This window comes from Stegastes partitus, unplaced genomic scaffold (assembly GCF_000690725.1).
Source record: "Stegastes partitus isolate 25-593 unplaced genomic scaffold, Stegastes_partitus-1.0.2 Scaffold17, whole genome shotgun sequence".
Taxonomy (NCBI): Eukaryota; Metazoa; Chordata; class Actinopteri; family Pomacentridae; genus Stegastes; species Stegastes partitus.
The window spans coordinates 47,445-71,750 of record NW_007577748.1 but is presented as its reverse complement, the minus strand read 5'-3'; the positions used below and the strand labels follow the sequence as shown (position 1 = coordinate 71,750).

Here is a 24,306-nt window from a genome sequence, read left to right as displayed (position 1 = left end):
AATCTTCCTCTGAATCAGTTTCTGGTTTAAACATGTATGGCTAAATTACTGCAGTATTGCACTATAGCATTGTGTGGCACAGGGTCATTTTACAGTGTTTGAGCAGAGTTGTAGGTAGGCTGGTGTACTCCAGCTCGAATGAATAGAAGAGTTGAGTGGAGATTTCTTAGATCCGCAACCTCTAGAGGTAGTGGTGGTGTAGAATTATCAAGACATTTGAATGCGTAACTTGGTTAGTTTCATGGGAAACATTGGTATGCAGAGAACAGTTTTTACTTTTAAGTTCCTTATTGAGCCTCTTTTCACCAAATTATTTAAAGTCTCAAATGTCCCTACAGTGTGTCGTTCAGTTTCTCAGCTCAAAATCCTACAAAGCTGGTTCACTTCACCATTACTGTACAACCCCTGGTTTATAGCTCTTCTAAACGGGCTGCTGTACGTTGCACCAGAATCGAATTCTTACCAGATTTAAAAGCTGGGAGGCTAACTAGTTGGGGGGAGGGTGAGCTTGAGGAATGGCAGAAGTGAAAGAATAAAAAAAATTTTACCTCGGGGGACCTATAAATCAAATACTGTAAATATTACTATTATTAATATTAGAAATATTTAGTACTCAACACAGGGTGAGAGTACCTAATGAATTTTCACAAAAGCAGGATTCCTCGTGTGTGCATGTGTAGACTCTGTGCAGCCTGGTTCTCCCTCGTTCGCTGGTGCAGTAAAACAGTAAGAGGGTGTTACCTGGTTCCAACAGCCGTCTGCAGCAGCGTACATAATCCTGACACAAAGAATATAGTGGAGATGAGCTGGCTTTTGGCAACATTGTTGTCCTTTATGCAGAGTGGTTCAGCCAGGATCAGTGGGACTGCAATGATGCCACCGAAAGCAAGGATATAATGCTGCGGAAAATGGATAAATAAAAACACTTTGGAAGGGAGAAAACATATTGCTTTTGACCAAAATAATCACAGCTTTTAGATTTATTTTGAACCCAGATGTGTGTTGATCGTAATGTGTATATGTGTTTCTGAAAAATACAGACATTTACCTTTAATGCTTTCTGTTGAAACTGAGACTATCAGAAACTATTTGCAAGGTATAATTGAAAAGTAACATGCTAACATCCAACTAGATGAACTCCTAACTAAAAATAATGCAGCGTCTTTTAGAAAACACAGAATAATAAAAGTAAATTTACTGTTATTTTTTTGTTTTGAAAAATCCAGGATAGAATCTACAAAAAAAATATTTTTGGCAAACAAAATTAACTGAATTAGGCTGTATGGTCTTTTAGCATTATTTCTTCATCAGGTGAAATGTATTTACAAATCATTGCAGTTATAATTTTGTGTTAGTTTTTATACAAAGTAGGAGGTAATGTCAGAAGATTTAGGTAATTTCCAAACCAGAGTACTCTTTGGTGCTCAAAGAAACAACTAGTATCATCAGAAAATGTAAGTTCTGCTGTGACAGACAACCAAACACAGTCACATTCACACCTACAGATAATTTTAGAATCACCAATTAACCTCAACATGTTTTTGGACTGTGCGCGAGGAAGGAGAATCCCGGAGAGAACCCACGCTGCACGGGGAGAAGCACTCTCTCAAAAACCTTCAGCTGATCCAAAATGCTGCAGTCAGGGTTCTGACAGGAACCAGTAAGAGAGATCATATTTCTCCTGTATTAGCTTCTCTTCATTGGCTCCCTGTAAAATCAAGGATCCAATTTAAAATCCTGCTTTTAACATATAAAACTCTCAATGACCGAGCACCATTCTACCTTCAAACCTTATGGCACAGTATCATCCTAACAGAGCCCTTCGCTCTCAGATTGCAGGTCTACTGGTGGTTCCCAGAGTTTCCAGAAGTAGAATGGGAGGCAGAGCCTTCAGTTATCAGGCTCCTCTCTTGTAGAATCAGCTCCCCGTTTGGGTTCGGGAGGCAAACACCCTCTCTACTTTTAAGGTTATGTTTAAAACGTTCCTCTTTGATAAAGCTTGTAGTTAGGGCTGCTCAGGATCACCTGAACTGTCCCTTAGTTATAAATCGAAAACGTTCATCATGTCTTCTTAGTTATAATCTAATGTTCAGGTTCTCTATTCAGACATGTAGAGTGTGGTTTTTTATTACCTGACAGTTTCGGCGACAAACGCTCGGCTTCTTCAGAGATGACAACTGACAGCGAGTGACGTGTCAGCCGGCAGATTTTGACAGCCGGCACCTGCGGCACGCCCAGCTGAGGCATCAGATCCGCCGGGCAAGCCACGCCCACACCAAAATGGTGTGTCGTGGCGAGCCCAAAAGACCCGACCGCCCCGGCTGACACATCACTCGCTGTCAGTTGTCATCTCTGAAGAAGGTGAGCGTTTGTCGCCGAAACTGTCAGGTAATAAAAAACCACACTCTACATGTCTGAATAGAGAACCTGAACATTAGATTGTCCCTTAGTTATGTTGCTATAGCATTGGTTCCTTCCCTCCGATGTTAGAAGGAGTCCAAAGACTACTTTGGATTTTTGGGTTCTCTGTTTAAATTTGTAAGATCTACACCTTACTTTGTTAAGTGCTGTGTGATGACATATGTTGTTAACTGCGCTATACAAATAAAGTTGAATTGAATTGAACATGCAAACTCCATGCAGAAAGATCCCAGGTGACCTTCTTGCTGCCAGTCAACGGTGCTAACCACTGATTCACCTTGCAGCCCTGGCTCAAATAGCTTTTTATAAAATAAATCAATAAAGACGTGAGAGACATGAATAAAATTAGACAAAGGACCCACAACAAGTCTAGAATTCTTTGCTGCTCCCATGTGTCAAGGAATGGTGGTTTTTGGCCCCTGTGTTATGTTCTTCTCCAGGCGTCCACCAGAAGGCATCCTGGAGGAACTCTCCTTCTGTGACTGATTCCCTGCAGGTGTGTGGGCTACGCACCTGCGATTCATTAAGTTCGTCACTCTGTGGAGCTCTCACCATTCAGTCTGGGCCTGGTCGGCGGAGTGACGCCAGAAGAGCTACGTCGCTGGTTTGAGCGCGAAAGCTGAAATTGGTTGTGAGTTGTATCAAAAGAATCTCTTTGATAAAACAAACAACTATCTCTAAGGAGATTGTAAACGATCACATTATGGAAGGGTCGGAGGGGGCCCTTAGTGAGGATAGTATGGAGGAGCGTGTCAGCACTGAGGGTGAAAGTCAGAGAAGAGCAAAGAGAGTGCTGAGTCACGGCAGTGATTCAGGGGATGTGAATGAAAGGTTGTGAGTTGTGTGGAGGAAAATGGATCAGGTGGGCTTTAAAGTGCTGGTGAAGTCATATAGCTGCTTATTGTAAAGGTACCCAAACCTGTGGCCGTTGTGGAGGGGAGTATGACTACAGAACGTGTGTAGAAGGGGTGCAAGAGAAATGTGTCAATTGTGGGGGAGCACATAGTGTTGGGCACAGGAACTGTGTGGCCAGAAAGAGAGCAGCTGAAATCCAGCATATTAGAGCAGAGGGAAAGCTGTCTTACGCTGAAGCAGCAAAGCGAGCGCAAAATTAGTCTAATCTGTTAAGTCACGCTCGAACGGTTAAGAAAGGTTCAACTATAGATGAGCATACACTGATTGTTAAAAAGAGACTTTTTGTATTTTATTGTTGAAGTTATAAATTGTACATACCAAGCAAAGTATAGGTCTGAAAAAACTGCTGTTGTTGTAAAAAGTGCTGCAAGGTACCTGGGCATTAAAGATATCAAATGGGAGAATGTTTTTGAAGAGCTTAAGAACAGAAATAGACGTGAGCAGACAGCTTCCCAGCCAAAGTCATCTCAACAGGTGTCAGGGCTACCTTTGCAAACAAAAGCTTAAACAGTAACTTTCTGCAGTGGAATGCTAGAAGCTTGATAGCAAACGCCAGCGGTAAAAATGCCAGCGGTAACAATTACCAGCTCCTGACCTGAGTCCGGCCTCCAGAGGGGCTCCGCCTTCGCCGGCCCCCGGCCCGAGTCCAGCCTCCTGAGGGATCCCGCCTACGCCTTCGCCGGTCTCCTAAGGGATCCCGCTCTGCCGTCATCGGCCTCCAGAGGGATCCCGCCTCCTTTGTTGCCGACCTCCAGTCCAGCCTCGAGAGGGATCCTGCCTCCTTCGTCGCCGGGCTCCAGTCCGGCCTCCAGAGGGATCCCGTCTCCTACGTCTCCGGGTTCCTGTCCAGCCTCCTGAGGGATCCCGCCTACGCCTTCGCCGGCCTCCTGAGGGATCCCGCCACCTTCGTCGGCGGCCCCCAGAGGGATCCCGCCACCTTCGTCGGCGGCCCCCAGAGGGATCCCGCCTCCTTCGTCGCCGGCCCCCAGAGGGATCCTTTGTTGCCGGCCTCCGGTCCAGCCTCGAGAGGGATCCTGCCTCCTTTGTCGCCGGCCTCCGATCCGGCCTCCAGAGGGATCCCGCCTCCTACGTCTCTGGGTTCCTGTCCGGCCTCCTAAGGGGTCCCACCGCCGGCCCCCAACCCGACAGTCCGAGGGTCTCCATCTCTTCTATTGCGGGCCTCCTGATGAATTCCGCCGCCGGCCTCCAGCCCGACCGCCCGAGGGTCTCCGTCTCATCTATCGCTGGCCTGCTGATGGGTTCCGCCGCTGGTCTCCAGCCCGACCTCAGGTTCAACCACCTCTGTGGTTCTGCAGCTGTCCTCCTGAGCGACCCCGTCTGCCCGGCCAGCCTCCAGGCCGTCCTCCTGAGCTGTCCCACCTGCCTGAGGAATATGTATTTTTGTGCACTTTGTTGGTCCGATCCTAGGCCTCTGGACCTTTCTATTTTGTAAGTTGTTGGACTATCTGCCAGACAGTTCTGGACACCTTTTGTTTTTTTGTTTTTTTCTTTCCTGATCCTCCTCCGGACCTTCCTCCGGGCCCTCCTCCACCCACCTGGCTCATTTTGGAGCTTTTTTGGATGCTTCACGCATTTGCTTCTTCTAGGCTGCCAGGTGGTGGCCATTGAGGGGGGGGGGGGTGATGTCAGGGAATAGTGGTTTTGGCCCCTGTGTTTATGTTCTTCTCCAGGCGTCCACCAGAGGGTGTCCTGGAGGAACTCTCCTTCTGTGACTTCCCTGCAGGTGTGTGGGCTACACACCTGCGATTCATTAAGTTCGTCACTCTGTGTATAAGAGGATGTTCAGTCTGGGCCTGAGTGTCTTTCTACATGGCCATTTCAAGCCGTTCCTTCCGAGTGTTTCCTTCCGAGTGTTTCCTTCCGAGTGTTTCCTTCCGAGTGTTTCCTTCCGAGTGTTTCCAGCTGCATTTCCCTCCGTGCTTCACTGTGACTGCCTGGACCATCAGCTCACGACTGGTAAAACCCTCACCTGTTCTCAACGTCATCACTGCTCTCTGTTTTTGCAATAAACCTCATTTCTCTCATTCCACCTCTCCTGAGTGTTGTTTTCTGAATTTGGGTCAAGCAGCCAACTAAACCTTGACACCATGACCATCTGTACAGAGCTGGTTGAAGGAGCTAAACCAAGATATTCCTCCACATCTTGAACTTCAGCTCAAAATCAAAGCTTAACTGTCCCACATTTCTGCTCATGTGTTTGCAGAGGGGGATGGTGGTGTTGGTGATGGTGGGAATTGCTGCTAATCCAAAAGAATTTGAACTAAGTGGGGGGGAAAAGATTGAAGACAGATGTTGATAGGCCTCTGAAGATTTATGAGGGTATTTTCAAACCTGTCATTCCCATAATTCAAAGAGTTGTCTGAGGTCAGTTTCATGACATAGTAAGCAGGTTTTGTTGAGAAAGGTGGTCTGTGCTGTGGTAGCCTCATGTCATCTCTAGCAAATGTATTCGTCTGATATTCATACAAGGCCCTCATTTCAGCTGTGTAAATCTCAGTGTATTTACAGTTTGCACATGGAAAGTGACACTTGCACTGTAAATTAAATTAATGGGTTGTGGAGCTGAAAGCATCTAAATGACCAAAACTTTTGTCAAGTTTTAAGGGCAAGTTCTCTACTAGTTTTGAATATGTAGTGTAGTGATGAGCGCTGTACGCTTAAAATGAGCTTTGACTGTGGTCATATTTGACTCAAATCCAAAAAATAATGAACAGAGGCCAAATTCAGAGGCAAAGATTTCATAATAGCAGATGGATCTGTCACTGGCATATATTTGTCATAGATTTTACCAACAAACAAAAAGCAACTTCTGATTCTGCCTTAGTGGAGCAATTACTTTTCCTTCTGTTCATTTTTTATTTACAGTAGCTCCGAAGCTACTTAAGTGTATTATAAATACACATATCTCTTCTGCATGTGCTACACTATAAGTGGAAATGATCTGCATGTTTGGCACATATGAGCCGCAGCATCTTTGAGTGTTTAAGGTTACCGACCCCTGGTCTAAGTGTAAAGCTCATGGAGATCTACCCTCACAGGTTCAATGCTGTAACTGCGGCCAAAGGTGCATCTACTAAATGCTGACTTAAAGACCTCATGAATCTGTGCTTTTTTAGTTTTGTTTTTTTGTTGTTTTATTTTATTTTATTTAGCTAATTGACAATATCTTCAAGGGGGAAGAATACTTTATATATTCTCTGTATTAATCATGACAGTCTGTATAGAATCAATGGAAATGTGAAACATGGATGGATTTTCGTTATAAACACAAACAATGTGTTTGGTACTAAAGGCACATGCTGCAATTTTGATCGACAGCAGGTATCTGGCAGTCACAGTCTGAAGGACAGTGATTAATAAACATGCACACACAACCCGGTTTGACTTCAGTTTTGTTTCATTTGTGGCTCTTGGAGTGTTACTAGTTGTAACACAACTGTGACTGCCAGATATATGCTGTCGAGCAAAATTGCAGCATGTTCCTTTAGTACCATGAACACACGTTCATTGAAATCCATAACTGACTCAGAGACGCAAAGATTTTTTTTAAATTTCCTCCTCTTTCAGCAGCATTTATTGAAAACAGTTCAGCAGCTTCTTAGAAAAGGTTGGTTTTGTGTAATTTCATTTGGTACTAATGGGCTCAGGGACACAGAGGCACAGGACTACGGATAGCTCAGAGAAACAAACTAACTCATTGTTCTGTCTTTCCACAAGAGTTTCTGAATAACAAAACTAAATCATTACACCAGCCCTATCATTTAAAGCAAGCTTGTGCAGAAAGTGCGTAGGAATTTAAAAGGGCCAATGAACGTTTTCTTAAATTAATTATTTATGTTTAAAGACCTGCTTTCAAACAAACTATTTTTGTTTCTTTCAGAATGAGTTATATTGTCAAGATTGAGATCATTCTGACCTGCTCCATTGGCTGGATGGAGTGACTGATGAGATGACTGACTGACATTTAAAATTAGAGAATGTCTACAGTAAGTCTGGATGTGTGATAGTTAAAAGTTAAATATAGTGCAGGTGCTGCAGTGACTGGTAAGCCTTCTGAGAGAATGATGATTTCAAATAAATCAAATGCAGGGAGGAGACAACCCGATAACCCTGATGACATGCCCTACAACGTTCAGATAACGTAACGTTCAGTGGCTGGACAACAGTGGAGTCTGCAGAGGTTTTTCTTGTGGTATTTAGGTATGTGATTTAGCATGATAAATGTGTGAAGACCCAGTTTCCAGAATCTAGTTGCAATTCCCCAGTGACCTGGGTGACATGGAAACATGTGGTTGTTCAACGTCAGTCAACCACATAGGAATTTACAGCTCATCCACTTTGGTTAGCTTTTCCTCCTAGGGTTTTCCTGTTCAAAAGAGAGTCTTTAGAGTGACCAATAAAACGTGTCTCCCTAAGTGTTAATGAGCGCTAACCTTTGTTAACAGTCCCTAAACTGGATGTTTTTGTAATTTCTCTTCTTTTCAACACCGACACAAAACCTACAACTAAGACAATATATCATATCAAGAACAAAAAACCCACATTTGACACGGCAATGGCTGATTTTAAACATACTTACTAAAACAGACAATGGTGGTGCTGAACTCCAACCCATAAAGATCAGTAGCATTCTTAAAAAAAAAACTTCACACACCATTAAAATAGCAGGGAAGTCCCAGTATATTTCACGTCTGGAGACATGTCAAATTAGGGCTGCAGCCAATCATTATTTTAAACCTTGATGAAATTTCCAGATCTGTTTCTTTAAGAGGGGCTGCAAAGTGGTGCAGTTGGTAGCACTGTTGCCTCGCAGCAAGAAGGTCGCTGGTTCGCGTCCCGGTGGGGACACCAGCATCTTTCTGCGTGGAGTTCTCTCCGGGTTCTCCGGCTTCCTCTCACAAGTCCAAAAACAACCATCCGTTATCTATACACCGCTTAATCCTCATTAGGGTCATAGGGATGCTGGAGCTTATCCCAGCTGACCCAGGACGAAGACAGGGGACACCCTGGACAGGTCGCCAGTCTATCATAGGGCTACACTTAGAGACAGACAACCAAGCACAATCACATTCACACCAGACGGACAATTTAGAATCACCAATTAACCTCAACATGTTTTTGGACTTTGTGGGAGGAAGCCGGAGAACCCGGAGAGAACCCACGCTGCACGGGGAGAACATGCAAACTCCACGCAGAAAGATCCCGGTGCCCCCACCAGGACACGAACTGGCAACCTTTTTGCTGCGAGGCAACAATGCTACCAACTGCGTCACCTTGCAGCCCGTTCAAAAACATGTTGAGGTTAATTGGTGATTCTAAATTGTCCGTCGGTGTGAATGTGAGTGTGCTTGGTTGTCTGTCTCTAAGTGTAGCCCTGTGAAAGTCTGGCGACCTTGTCCAGGGTGTCCCCTGCCTTCACCCTAAGTCAGCTGGGATAGGCTACAGCTCCCCCGCAACCCTAGTGAGGATTAAGCGGTGTATAAATAATGGATGGATGAATGTTTCTTTAAGCTCAGTGGAATTTTATATATAAGAAAATTTAGAAAAATTGTCACTACCAATTTTCCCTGAGACCAGTTCAGAATCCAAAGAGATTTAGTTTATAATTAAAGAGTGCAGAGAAAACCAGTGAATATTCACACCTGAGAGGATTGATATATATATATATAAACAGCTAAAATGCAAGTAAGTTAAGGTGTCTGAATACCCCTCAGTAATTTCTCTAGAGGTCCTGACTTCCTGGAAATTAATGCTCAAGCAAAGACAGTGAAGCGACAAAAGCAGAGGAGCACTGAGCTATAAAAAATGAGAAAATGCTAAAAGGAAATGATCCTTGTGGGAAAAGAAGTTGTTTCAGCTGTAAAAGTAATAGGACCCAACTGGTCGGATGGACAATAATTCTTTCTTCTGTTTCTATTTTTGTTCTATGTGTTAAACTGAGTATATCTCCCAACATTTTATTGGCAATGTGTATCTGCATTTATCTTTTAATAACTTGTAAGGCCTCCTGTGGTTTAAGTCAGCAGCAATACTTTTGCTCAGAAGACTTGGGTCTGTCTGCCATGCTGGACAACTGTTCACAGGCTTAAGTTTCATTTTCAATCATTGTTTACTTTAAGTTTTTTTGTTTTAACGCTCTGTCTGGCTATGTTTAGACACCAAGACTACTTAGCTAATTTTAGAAAAATGTTTGATGCTTTAGTGTCAGGGTTCCCAGAGAATCTCAGCATTCAATATGTTTGATTATTTAAATTATTTCAAGTCTTCAACAAAAAACATAAAAATTTCTGATTGATGACAAACACTTCAAAGTGTAGGCATTTTGCAGTGTTATTGACAGGATTCCAATGTCATGACTGCTCAGCTCTGAAATCACATCATCTGGGTCTTCTGATTTCTGAATCCAAGCACAAACACCACATTTTGTTCATCATGTTCTTTTCCCTTTAAGTCAGAAATATTCTTCACACCACAAACCTAAAAAAAACAAAAAAAAAAAACCCCACTTTGAACAAAGGTTTGCCTTTGTTGTGAGATTTTGCAGTAAAGGTAGTGCTAGATCAGATGTCAGATTTTTTAATCATATTCCTGTGGATTACAGGCCTAGTATATGCAACAGCTGCTGAAAAAGAGCTGTAACAACTTCAACATTTGCTTTATATTCCATTAAAATATACAGTGCTGTAAGTTTTTGCAAGTACTGTAGGATAAGACTTCAATTTTCTAACATTTTAAGCACCTTGGACTCTACCTGAAGAATAAACACTATTCTTCTAAAAAATATTCCCAATTTAATATTTTCATGATGTTGATAAAGAGCGCTGTTCAACACATTGGCCTGAAAACTCCCACAGGTGTTTTACTGAGTTGACATATAGTGATAATCGAGGTAATAACATATGAAGTCACATGAGTTTAATCAAACTAATTAGTGAGCCCCTGTGTCCTATGGATGATGGCATTGCTATGCTGGAAGAGACCACTACCATCAGGGCAGTACTGCTTCATCATATGGTGATTTCTCACTCAGAAAACCTTTGCCTTGATTTGCAGAGACCCCTCACCCTTAGGGAGCGAGTGAATTCAAAAAACACCAACAAAATTTTGAAGTAGATCAAGGAATTCCAAAGAGTAGAGCTGACATGATAATATCTGTCTTTTTGGACTCCTTCCGAAACCGACCAGAAGAGTATACAATGCATCCAGAAAGTATTCACAGCTCTTCACTTGTACCACATTTTGCTATGTTACAGCCTTATTCTAAAATGGATTAAATTCATTTTTTCCCTCAAAATTCTACACAAAATGCACCATTATGACAACTTGAAAAAAGTTTGAGATTTTTGCAAATTTAATAAAAATAAAAAAACTAAGAAAACATATGTACATAAGTATTCGCAGCCTTTGCTCAATATTTTGTTGATGCACCTTTGGCAGCAATTACAGCCTCAAGTCTTCTTGAATATGATGCCACAAGCTTGGCACACCTATCTTTGGGCAGTTTTGTCCATTCCTCTTTGCAGAACCTCTCAAGCTCCATCAGGTTGGAGGCCATCTTCCGATCTCTCCAGAGATGTTCAATTGGATTCAGGTCTGGGCTCTGGTTGGGCCACTCAAGGACATTCACAGAGTTGTCCTGAAGCCACTCTTTTGATATCTTGGCTGTGTGCTCAGGGTCGTTGTCCTGCTGAAAGATGAATCAGCCCAGTCTGAGGTCCAGAGCACTCTGGAGCAGGTTTTCATCCAGGATGTCTCTGTACATTGCTGCATTCATCTTTCCCTCAATCCTGACTAGTCTCCCAGTTCCTGCCGCTGAAAAACATCCCCACAGCATGATGCTGCCACCACCATGCTTCACTGTAGGAATGGTATTAATGGTGATAGGCGGTGCCTGGTTTCCTCCAAACGTGATGCCTGGCATTCAGGCCAAAGCTTCAATCTTTGTCTCATCAGACCAGAGAATTTTGTTGCCCATGGTCTGAGAGTCCTTCAGGTGGATTTTGACAAACTTTAGGTGGGCTGCCATGTGCCTTTTACGAAGGAGTGGCTTCCGTCTGGCCACTCTACCATAGAGGCCTGATTGATGGATTGCTGCAGAGATGGTTGTCTTTCTGGAAGGTTCTCCTCTCTCCACAGAGGAACGCTGGAGCTCTGACAGAGTGACCATTGGGTTCTTGGTCACCTCTCTGACTAAAGCCCTTCTCCCCCGATCACTCAGTTTAGATGGCCAGCCAGCTCTAGGAAGAGTCCTGGTGGTTCTAAACTTCTTCCATTTACGGATGATGGAGGCCACTGTGCTCATTGGGACCTTTAAAGCATTAAAACATTTTTTGTATCCTTCTCCAGACTTGTGCCTCGAGACAATCCTGTCTCTGAGGTCTACAGACAGTTCTTTTGACTTCATGCTTGCTTTGTGCTCTGACATGCACTGTCAACTGTGGGACCTTATATAGACAGGTGTGTGCCTTTCCAAATCATGTCCAATCAACTGAATTTACCACAGGTGGACTCCAGTTAGGCTGCAGAAACATCTCAAGGATGATCAGTGGAAATGGGATGCACCAGAGCTCAGTTTTGAGCTTCATGGCAAAGGCTGTGAATACTTATGTACATATGATTTCTTAGCTTTTTGTTTTAAATAAATTTGCAAAAATCTCAAAAAAAACTTTTTTCAAGTTGCCCTTATGGTGTATTTTGTGTAGAATTTTGAGGGAAAAAATGAATTTAATCCATTTTAGAATAAGGCTGTAACATAACAAAATGTGGTAAAAGTGAAGCGCTGTGAATACTTTCTGGATGCGCTGTAGCAGCAAGTAGCCAGTACAACTGTTGTACAGTGCCGACTTACAGCCACTGTAAAAGTTTTAACAAGCGTACACACATGCTGGAACTCTTTTACACTCGGAGCCACTGGCTGGTGTTCAAAAAATCTGTTTGCTGGTTGCTTTTAGGGTACAAACAGGAAGAGAAACAAAATGAAAACTTCATAGTCCCTGACTACAGAAGATCAAAAAAAATACTGCATTTTTGTTTTTGTTTTTTTAAAAAAGGAACCATTCTCTATGTGCTGGGAAGCAGCTTGGTTAATAAAATAGGATTTTGAAACTTGAGAAAAGGTACTGGCATGGCCCCAGTCTCATGTGTTTACAGTACTTTAGGATGTAACACTGACATGGCAAGAATAAAATGTGTTTAATACATGAAACCCTTTACCCTATGGTAACAGATTATTACATTCTGTTGAAGCATTTTTTTCACATAATTGTAGCATTTTGGTTTGAAATACTTAACCTTATCTTTGGCTGTGCTGCAGAATCAACACTGTAACTTCACAGTTAGAAACCCTCCAATCTTACTTCAGTCTTGTTTCCATCAGCTAAAGATTGTTGTTTCCAGAAAACGTGCTCTGATAAATCTACTTACTTACTGCTACCTGCTTAGCATTAAACTGAGTATAAAAAAAAATAAATAGTAAATTGGTAGTAGATGATAAAATATCTAGCAGTGAAATTAATGAGCCAAAGAAGTATTGGAATCAAATATAAATCTATAAGGAGTGCAAATATTGGACTTACATTTTTCAGCTGGACAGAAAAATAACTAATGACTTCATATATGACTTTGCCTCTGGAGGTATATATATATAATCTAGAGGCTGAAAATAAATGAATGCATTATGCTTTCTGCAGTATTCTCCAGTTTGGGATAAACAGACAGTTTCTCCTGTTATGATTCTGAGCCAAATGGGTCATGAGATTAATTTACCTGGAAGCCGAGCAGAATGCAGAGGTACCATGGAGGTCTGTCATTCAGGGCGTAAACCAGGTCGACACTTTTGTCCACCGTCTCCTCCAGATTCTCCTCTGTGTGTGATTCCCCAATGTCAACTGTCAGTTGTGGCTGTTCATCACTTTCTTTGCCCTTGGAAATAAGAACAGCAAAGGCAAACTAGTCAGTTACCCAGCATTGTCATTTATTCAATCAACATCGAGAAAAAAAAAAAAAAAACTTTATTAAATGAAATTGGCTTAACTGTACCCAGACTACTTGGACACCAACTCTCAGACCTAAACAATCTGGCATACCAGACGCTCTCACGAAGCCAAGGGTTCCATGATAGTTTTGTTTTTCATTGTCCATGAAAGTGAGGGTAGTTCAGGGAAAGGCTTCCATCTTCACTATCCTCTAAAGCTGCGAGTAAAGTTTTTTTCAAATGAGAAAAAAATACTAGAAAAAGATTATCCAAAGGATTTATTATGACAAGTGGAATGTCTATATAGATGATAATGGAGCATTCCCCAAAATTCTGGTGAGTTTTGAAGATAAACGTGCAAATGTTCAACTACTTTGGTGGTCCTTCTACAAAGCAATCTGACCCTTTACAGACAACTTCATGTTCTTTTTGCTAGACAGAGATTTATGTTGCCCTGTTATCCGTACCCCCCACACCAACCATTTTGTCAATTTCATAGATCACATCATGCGAAATAAGATGTGAGACAAGAGACAGTTTCCTGGGCTGGGGGTCCAACCTATTAAAAGCTGTTGGATTATACTCAAAATAATGATTATACTCAACACACTTTGTTTGCTTACATTTTGTGTTGTTGAACTGTAATAGGAGAGCCTATATTTTGTTGCAGCTGTTGCAGATGGTTAGAGAGACATGAAAGTAAATATTTTTGAATTGAATTTACAATATGTTTCCTTTGCTACGTGTATGTTCAGGTATGTGTGTGTAGAGGGAATGGTAGAAATTGAGGAGACTAAGGTTGAGGGTGTTTTGAATATGCATGGAATTGAATGCTATATATGCATAGCAATTTGAAGGGAATGACTTGTGAACAGTGTTCTGTGTCACATGTAAAAAAAAAATAAATAAAATAAAATAAAAACACACTACAGTGTAAATACTCTCATAAAACACAGCTGTCAAACACCAGAATATTGGCAGCAGATTCTTTGAAAGGTATGGCCACAATGGATTGGGTTTGTTTGGGCACATCCCTTAGATGCTCAATTGAAATGAGGTCTGAAGAATCAACACCTGGGCTCTCTGTCATGTTCCTCAAGTCATTATTGTGCAGTTTTTTTCATGTTGTCGTCCTGCTGCAGGACATCACTGTTGTCAAGGAGTACTGTTGCCAAGGGGGGGACCTGTGAGCTTGGTTTGCAGCAATGTTTAGGTGGGTGGTGTTCTTCAGTGTAATATCCACATGAAAGCCAGGATCCAAGGTTTTCCAGCTGAGCATGCATTGTATCAAAAGGATCAACATTATTCAGTTAATGGGCCAGTTTTAATGTTGTGGCAGATTGGTACATGTTGCTTTAAACATATTCATCCGCCACTGAGGGGTGTACAGGTATGTACTGATGTATGCCGCAATGCGTAAATATATGCCAAAGTTGCTTAATAGAATTTCTAACTAACAGTAAATCCATGTGAAGTTGTGGCAACTATCTAACAAGGTAACTTCCTTCCTCTCACCACTTTCTGTCCATTTATCACCAACATAAGTTTTATGAAGAAACTTGCAACAAGAACCAGGGACCTCCCACACTGACACAACTCTGCATGTCTAATTTTTGACTGTCCCAGAAAAAATTCTCACAAACACAAATTTTTGAAGAGGAACTCTGATTTTACCAGTGGCAAGCTATGCATTTTACTCCTCGGCCTTCAGTGGTGTCCTACTTGAATCAAACCACCTCTTAACACCGTCATTATGATGCCAAGGTGATAGAAACCATCAGTATGATGCAGAAAGGCAGCATAACAGGACATTGCATCGCAGACAGGTATCTCATGTAGCGAGAATGAATGGCATCACAAAAGCAAGAAACCGAGTTAAAACAATTCAAGTCTCCATTAACTGCAGCCACAGCTGCACCATATACGCTGTCAAACATTCCTGGTGAGAACCCTGCACATCTAACAGGAGCATCAATAACAGCCCAATAAAATGACATATATATATAATTTTACAACGTAAGTCAGTAATTCTGATAGAGTTTAGGTCAGCAGAGAATGCCTTGCTGGCCCTGATGGCACACCATTGGATTTTACAAATCACCATCTGTTTTCAGGTCAGGTTTAACGTGTTTCTGTGGTAAAACAAAATGCATAAAGTCCTTTTTGTCTCTTGAGCTACACAAAGTCGGTCAAACTTCTTAAAAGAATGTCACCTTTCACACTTGTATATCAATGAAAAATACAAGGTGTAGCAGTTTAATCTCTAACCAAGCTGTTAGCTGTTAGTTGTAGGTTCCATTGTGGTTAATGCAGACAATGGTTTTACCAAGGAAGAAAAATGCTTGCAATATGGTTTACAATGCAAAAAAAAGTAACTGTCCATTATGAAATTATCTGACGATGTCAAATGAGTGCAACACTGAATCAGTTAAGTATCTATGTACCTACAAATACAGAAAATATACTTTCCATAACCACATAGTGATAAATGTCACTGCATACATACAGTCTCTTCAGAGGCAGTCTTACCACCTCACCTCAGCTTGCTTTGTCTAGGAGTGACTTTGTAAACTGTCACAAATCTATTAAAAATCAAAGTCTCTCATCTACAAAATTATTCAGACCCTTTCCTATAGCTTCAAATTGTAGTCAGATGAATCCTGTTTGTTTTAATAATACTAAGGATGTGTCTAGAACTTGACTGCAGTGGCACACTGAACTGTTTGGACAGAGTTTAGAAAAGCCTGTCTATACAAAATCCTACAATGTACATTGCATGTAAAAGATGAAAAACCAAGCCATTGAAGCCAAGGAACTCTCTGAAGACATCCATGATGAAATGGTGGTGAGGAATTAATCAGGGCAGGAGTATAAATCTAAACTTGATGGTTGCCATGAGTACAGTGGCATCAATAATTATGAACAAGTATGAAAACACCAGGACTCTTCCAATAGTTGATAGTCTACCCAAACAACTAAATGAGAGAAGCTGTCCATGTATGGGTCCATTTCACTATATTATATATTTGCATATATTTATTCAGCTGCAATAGCAGTAGTATGAAAAGTAAACCTTGGTCAAAGAGTTGTGTAAGTACCCACTCGGCCGTATCCAGGTTTAACAAGCTGGACAAATTTACTGAGGTCCTGACCTCTTTGCCCTTGTTTTTAGCTCAGACTGCTGTTCAAATGTCTGGAACATGACACCGACAGCGCCAGAATTTCTGTGCCTATTGGGGTGACATAAATTTGTGGTAATATAAGGCATTTTACAATGAAGTGTCGACTAAATAACTATTTGCGTTGGCAGAGGCAACCTTTACTTGACTCACTTCAGTTTATTAAAGGAACACTGAAACTGGGGATCGTATTTATACTACTTTTAAAAAAAAAAAAATTCTTTTCATTTAAATCATTTTTGTGACATCAAGCACAAGACAAATCATGGAAATGTGTGAAAAATAAATATCAGGTGTGGTCACCATACCTCTGAAGTCACTGGCTCTCAGCCATCCAAAGACAGGTCATTAACATTTCTTCCAAAATTAAAACCTTTTTGAACAAGAACAGAATGCCGGGTATGCCAGACAACACTGTATGGGAGGCTATGAAGGCATTCCTTAGAGGATAAATTATCTCATTGGCAGCCTTTAAAAGACGGTCTGCAATGCAGGCGTAGAGAGCTACATCTGACCAGATTTTGAGTAATGACAGACAGTACGCTCAATCACTGTCACCAGCCCTGTATGAAGAACATTTGAGCTTACAAACCAAACTCAATCTACTTTCTACTCATCAAGACAGAGTTACGTCGATTGCGATCTAGTATCTAGTATCTAGTAGTAATAGTAGATCACATGACATTCAAAAAATAGACGTCAGTCTATCATCCATCCTGTCACTTGATTAATAAACGGGGCAGACAGTCACCGGAAAGATTTAAGTCGGAAACTCCGTTTTCCGATGTAAATGCGTTTATTGCGCCAGCTCAAAAACATGCCTGCCCGCAACAGCGGGAATCCTACATGTGTCACTGACCTTCAACCAGTAAAAGCGCTCTGTTTACCTCTCACAGTGAACAGCGCCATGTTGCTATGACGTCAATCCATCCGTCTCGGTCTGCTTGATGTTGCGCTCGATTGTACTCGGAACTCGGAAAGGTACATGTGTTTCATTACACCAGCTTGGAAACATGCCCGCCCACAGTAAAATGATGTTTGTTTGGATGATTTCTGAGCATCAAAAATTACTGCTGGGGAAATATATCCGAACCGGTCTGCTTGAATCCTTCCCGAATTCCCGAGTTGGAGTCTCGAACTCAACGGCCATTCACTTTTCTGATTCAGAGGTCAGATTTACCGGGGCATCAGAAGACGGCTGAATTTTTCTGACTTTTAGGTCACCGCGTATGCGCAAACAGTGGCGCTAAGTGCAGCAAAATAACAAAAAATTAAAATTAACAAGCTATTCAGCGACTTACTGCCAATTTCAAGCCCTCGCTTTTTTCCTTTCTTGCAAGGTACATCCAGAAGGAATCCAGAAGTGCTGGATTGTTGGTGTTTTACATGGCAGTTTGCAGTTTTCTGTGTTGTTATGTTTTGTTCTGTTGTAACTTGTGAAGCGCTATGTGATGACCTATGTTGTAAATATGCACTATACAAATAAAAATTGAATTGAATTGAACATCATCATACATTGTACATATAAAGAATCCTCAATATATTTGAAAATAGATATATGTTTTGCATTTTTGTAGTGGGTAGATCATTTTGACTTGGTCATTTTATAAGTAGCTCGCATGCTGAAAAAGTGTGGGCACCCCTGCAATAGGGAAAATCTCCAGGCCCAGATGGATTTTCCGTTTATTTTTTCAAAAAAATTTCTGATGACCTTACATCTTTTCTTTTCAAAGGGTCGCTCGATTCTGGTGCACTCCCTCCATCGTGTTACCAGGTCTGTATCTCTGTGCTGCTTAAAAAGAATAAGGATCCCGCTGATTGCGCATCATACACGCCCATATCTTTGTTGAATACTGATTTTAAAATTCTGTCTAAGCTACTGGCATGTAGGCTGGAAAAAATTCTTCCTTCCATAATATCACTCGACCAAACTGGCTTTATTGAGACTCAGCATTCCTTCTTCAACGTAAGATGGCTTCTTAATATCATTTGCAATCCTAACCACAATATAGTGGAATATCATATTGCTATGGGTGCTGAAAAAGCTTTCAATAGGGTTGAGTGGGAATATTTTTTTTCTTTACTTTAGACAGGTTCGGTTTCGGCCCTTTATTTTGTTCCTGGATTAAGCTTCTTTATGCCAGTCCTTTGGCCTCAGTTCTAACTGTCAATATTCAGAATATTTTGAGCTTCACCATAGAACAAGACAGGGCTGTCCTTTAAGCCCTTTGCTTTTCGCTCTGGTGATTGAACCGCTTGCAATTGCAGTCCGGGACAGTGGGAACATACAAGGCATTTGGAAGGGTGGCATTGGGCACAGAGTGTCACACCGACGACCTTTTGTTGTTCCTTTCCAATCGCCCACTTCTTTACCTGCTGTACTTAACATACTGGATGGTTTGAGTAAGATTTCTGGGGATAAAATCAATATGAAGAAGAGTGAATTGTTTGTGATTAATGGTTAGGTTCAAGACAACGGCCTTGCAAATGTCTCTTTTAAAGGTGTCACTGATCACTTCAAATACCTTGGAATATGTGTCACCAAACAATTTAATCACTTATTTAAAAGTAATTTTCGTTTACTGGATCAGTGCAAGCAAATACTGTCTAAATGGTCGTTATCTTTGTCTTTAATTGGCAGAATTAATTCTGTAAAATGACGCTGCATACAAAATTCCTAGATTGATTTCAGTGTCTTCCCATTCTGATTCCTAAATCTTTTTTTAACTCTTTGGATTCATTAATTACTTAATTTATTTGGAATGGTAAGTATCCACGACTGAGGAAGACTGTCCTTCAGAAATTAAGAGGAGGGGAGGTATGGTTCCAATTTTCAACCCCACTATTGGGCAGCAAATAGCAGGTGTATGCTGTACTGGAAGCACTTATTTGGAACCAGCATCACCTATCTGGGTCATCATGGAGTCCCATGCGGACAATAAGACTTGGTTACCTGCAATTTTAGGTTCAGCACTGCCTCTTGCCTTGTCTTAACCGTATAGCAATGAAATGGTTCGTCAATGTTTCAGAATTTGGGCCCAGTTTAGAAAAAGTTTTGATCTCTAGTCTTTCTCACTTCAGAGTCCAGAGTTGCTGCAAAACACTTATTTGTTACGTCAACAACAGATAATGCATTCCACATCTGGCACAGGAGGGGTTTAAAATGCTTTGCTGATTTATATGTAGAAGGACAATTTGCAAGTTTTTCTCAACTGTCCTCCAAATTTGGTATTGCCTCTGCTAAATTTCTATAAATTGTGGCGCCCTTTTCTGGATTTCTTTGAAAGACCCTTGATTACTGCCACTGAGTAGGAGAGTGGTATGGAAAGAAATTAAGCCCAGTACTAGCGATGAATACAACAGACAAATACAAACAAGTTTTATATACTAGTAAATAATTTCCGTTCATAAAGCATGTCCAGTGCTCAGGGCAATGACACCGTCTCTGCTCAATGTGACTGTGTGTTCCCATTAACTGTTATAGAAATACTCAGAAATATGACATAACTGGCAAAAACAGTGATGACCAAGTTTTTCTTCAGTCTTAGCACGACAATAATTGGTGGAAACAGTGACCTTAAAGTAGCCTCAAATTTTTATTTTAAATGTGACCGAATCCAAGTGTCTCTTGCAAACTGATTCCACAAATACAAAAACGGCTTTAGAAATTGAAGGCTCATTTTGGCTTACTTTAACCTGGAATTTTTTGATTACGTGTGTCTGTTGTGGCTGTAGAAGTTATACTTTGTACTCACCACCTATGTTTTAGGGGAAATGAGGACTCATACATAACTATATCAGGGCGAGTAGTTTATTCAAAACTGTATTTTAAAAATTCTACAAAACCTTTTGTAAGTCTTGTTTGTATTTGTCTTATAGAGCTATTTGCTTAATTATACACAAAGTGAGCATCCAGGCAGCCTATTCTGTTGAGCAATTTTACGGGATCCTTTGGCATCCTTTGGGAAAAAGTGTTGATGACAGCGGTCGGGAGTTTAAGTTGTATTAATCAGAAATATGACCCAGTGATCTTTAAGGCCGACCTGACACGTGACACCAGGGGCTGCCTTCAAATGCAAAGAGGTCGATTGCCTCTTAAAACAGGCCACATGGGACAGATCAGTTTTCTGTGAGTCCATACAAACACTTTTGAAGATCTGCCTGTTTAAAACTGAAGTATGTCTGGTTTCATGAGTAAATGAATGAGTAACACATTCTGGTATTGAATAGGAAAAATATGTTAAAAATAACAACAGTTATGGTAACCTGTTTTGGTATCATGCTTTGTTCTCAGGAATATTTAATTTCTATTGTTTATTTATTTGTATACAGTATATCATGGAATGCCCTATGTAAGCCATGAGTTGTTTTCGAATGCAAAGAGGTCAGTTCCCTCTTATCACAGTCCACAGGAGACAGGTCAGTTTCTAAAGGGTCTATACAACCTGACACATCTTCTTCGGAGGTGAGGTGATGTGAAAGCAAGTCAGCAAATGATACCTGTGTTTACAATGTGACAGAAGTGTTCATGGGGGGTTTAAAGGTGTAAGAGGTGGAGGGTTAAGATAGTATTATATGAGAAGTCATTGCAAGGACATAGTGTAGCAAATTTGTGAAAAAAGGAAACAAACAACAAAACAAGCCCCCTAAACTTTTTGAAGTCTATTTTCAGGATTTACATACAGTATTTTATATAGTAGCATATCTTGGGAACCGAAGAAATGGTTAAACTGCTCTCTTTAAAGTGGGTTAGGGATCCACGACCCACTAGAGACTCAAATTGAACCATAAAATGAGACTGCTAAACATTCAAGGACTGGACTAACACACAAACACACACACACACACACACACACACACACACACTACCTCCATTGTGTTGTTATTGTCCGTGTTGTGTTGTGTTGTTTTGTTTGCCGTGTTTAAATTGTACGTTTGCCCTACCTGCTTTTTATATTGCACTACTGTTTCCATATTTCTATTTCTAGTTTTTTTTTTTGTTTGTTTTTTGTTTTCTTTGTTTTTTTTGTCTTTTATTTTATCTTATCTTTTTGCACTGCATTCTTTGCACTAACACTTTAGCTCTGGATCTGGGAAACGGTGTCTCATTTCACTGTGTACTGTACAGCTGTATGTGGTTAAATCTTGAATCTTGAAAATGAACAGGAGCAAAACATCCGGACTTGTTGCTGAGTACATTTTTGCCATTTTTTGGCATCTGAGTTCCTGTTTAAGTGGTAACAGAAAATATGTATATTGCTTTAATCATAGTATGTTGATGTAATAATTAAATGTTAATATAATCCTTTAAAACTGTATTTATGCAAAGATATAAAATAAATGTGAACACAGTATTTTTCCAACTGTGCATGTACAAAACAGCAAGACAAAAAACATTGTCTCTAAAAGTAAGATGAGTGTAGCAGCTTAGTCCAGACACTTGTCCTCCATATGTTTTCTTCTTTTTGTTCAATTTCCCGATATCCTCTGATGGCTGCTCAGAAACAAAAATGAATGATTGGTTACTATATTCATATATTTCATGCACACACACACACACACACACACACAAATATGTGTGTGCCTGTGTTTATGTGGGGTTTTTTTTTTAGGTGTGTGTGTGTGTGTGTGTGTGTGTGTGTGTGTGTGTGTGTAAAATGCCTAATAGGCAGAATAAGAAGAAGAGAGATGATAACTCAGAACAAGGGTCACATTTTATAGCCGAAATGTTGAGAGAGTACTTTTTGCAATGCTTTTGAAATCAACAGACTAAAACTTAAACCGTCTATCTGTCCCTTCCTCAGCACACTATATTAGGCTAATGATGATACTCGGGTCTGGAATACTGCCCCAACATTCTCAGTCGATGCCTCACTCATTAAAACTGATCACAAGATAGCATCTGAACTCATGTGGATTTATTTGACGTTAACGTTCCACCAAGGAGGCAAAAGCTGAAGCCTGCTGTGTTTCAGAGGAAGAACCCAGCATTCAGTCAGAAACAGACTGAAGCAGACCATGTAGCTTGGTCGTATGTTAGCACTGGGGAACGCTCATCAAGAACCTATGAAATGGAATGTGGCGTTCCCCAGGGCTCGATTTTAGGCCCTCACATTTTTTAATCTATATGTGTTACCATTAGGAGACGTCATCAGGAGACACGGCATTAACTTTCACAGCTATGCTGATGACACACAGCTCTACATAGCCATGTCTCCTGATGACACAGGCCCCATTGATGCCCTTTTTAACTCTATTTTAGATGTCCAGTCCTGGATGGCAGACAACTTCTTGCAACTCAACCAGGACAAAATTTAGGTTTTAGTCATCAGTACAGGTCCAGAGAGAGAAACTGGAGAACAAACTTGAAGCACTGTCTTTTAATCTCTGCAAACAAGTGAAAAACTTGGGAGTTACATTTGATTTTAACCTCAGCTTTGAGCCACACATCTGAGATGTTACCAAAAAGGCTTTTTATCAGCTTAAGAACATCTCCAGAATGCGGCAGTTTCTCTCTCAAGCCAATGCAGAGACTCTTATTCATGCTTTTATTGCTTGCAGAATTGATTATTGTAATGCTCTCCTTTCTGGTCTTCCGAAAAAGAACATTTCACAGCTTCAGCTGCTGCAAAATTCAGCTGCACGCATGCTGACGAAGACCAGAAGGAGAGCTCACATTACACCAATTTTAAAATCTCTGCATTGGCTTCCTGTATCTTTTTGAATAGATTTTAAGATTCTTTTATTAGTTTATAAATCTCTTAATGGTCTTGGTCCTTCTTATTTATCTGATGTGCTTTTACCACATGAGCCCAGTAGAGCCCTCGGGTCTTCAGGTCGTGGTCTTTTCATAGTCCCCAAAGTAAAAACCAAAACGTATGGTGAGGCATCATTTCACTGTTATGGCCCCCGTCTGTGGAACAGTCTACCTGAAGATCTGAGGGCAACACCTACTGTTCATATTTTTAAAGGCAAACTCAAGACCTACCTTTTTAATCTGGCTTTTAGCTGATTTTGGTTTTGTTCTTTTAGCCTCTCTTTTAGTCTACTCCTTTAATCTTATGTATTTTACTCCACTTAAGTCTCAGAGTTACTATTTTATGTTTTAATACTTTTCATTAATTTTCTTTTATAGTTTGGTTTTAAACAGTTTTTAAAATTTTATTCAACTTTTAGCATTTTATTAGTTTTGTATATCTTATGATTGTATCATTTTAGTTTTTGCTCCTGTGTTTCCCCATTTTAATTCAAGATAGCATTTCCTTGGTCCTCTGTGGCTTCCTGTAGAAACCTGACTTGGTGTCCCTGTGTGTGCGTGTCTGTGTGTCTGTGTGTGTGTGTGTGTGTGTGTGTGTGTGTGTGTGTGTGTGTGTGAGTGGCATTCTGTGTTAAATATGGGCTGGGAGAGTGGGTGGGGTTTTGTATTTTATTTTGTATCCCCTGATCCTTTCCTGATTGTGTTCTGTAATGTACAGCACTTTGTGATACATGTCAGGTATGAAAAGTGCTTAATAAATAAAGTTTGATTGATTGATTGATGTAACAGCAGACCGAACTGCGGCACATTTCCTCCCTCCCTTTTCTTTCCCCCTATACTCAGGCTCCAAAGGCTCCAGCAGGTAAAGAACACAGATGTTTGCTTTAGTGATTACGTGACTGTTTGTTTCCATCTAGTGGCTTTTTACCTGCACTCCAGCAGTTGTAAGGGAGGAGGCCATGCAATGCACAGCTACTGTCACTGTGTTATTGTGTAATGTATATGTATATATACATATATTTTTTTATTTGTATATATTT

The 24,306-nt window shown here is 40.8% G+C and overlaps 1 protein-coding gene across 1 annotated transcript in view; it reads right to left on the bottom strand.

The window, feature by feature from the left end:
• LOC103364527 (solute carrier family 23 member 2) overlaps nt 1-24,306 on the bottom strand; it is a 70,043-nt gene that overhangs the window by 31,344 nt on the left and 14,393 nt on the right. The window contains exons 2-3 of the mRNA XM_008291678.1: nt 13,123-13,271; nt 742-899 (exon numbers count right to left, since the gene is read on the bottom strand). Of these exons, the coding sequence (XP_008289900.1) occupies nt 742-899; nt 13,123-13,271 (307 nt within the window). The remainder of the gene's footprint in view (nt 1-741; nt 900-13,122; nt 13,272-24,306) is intronic.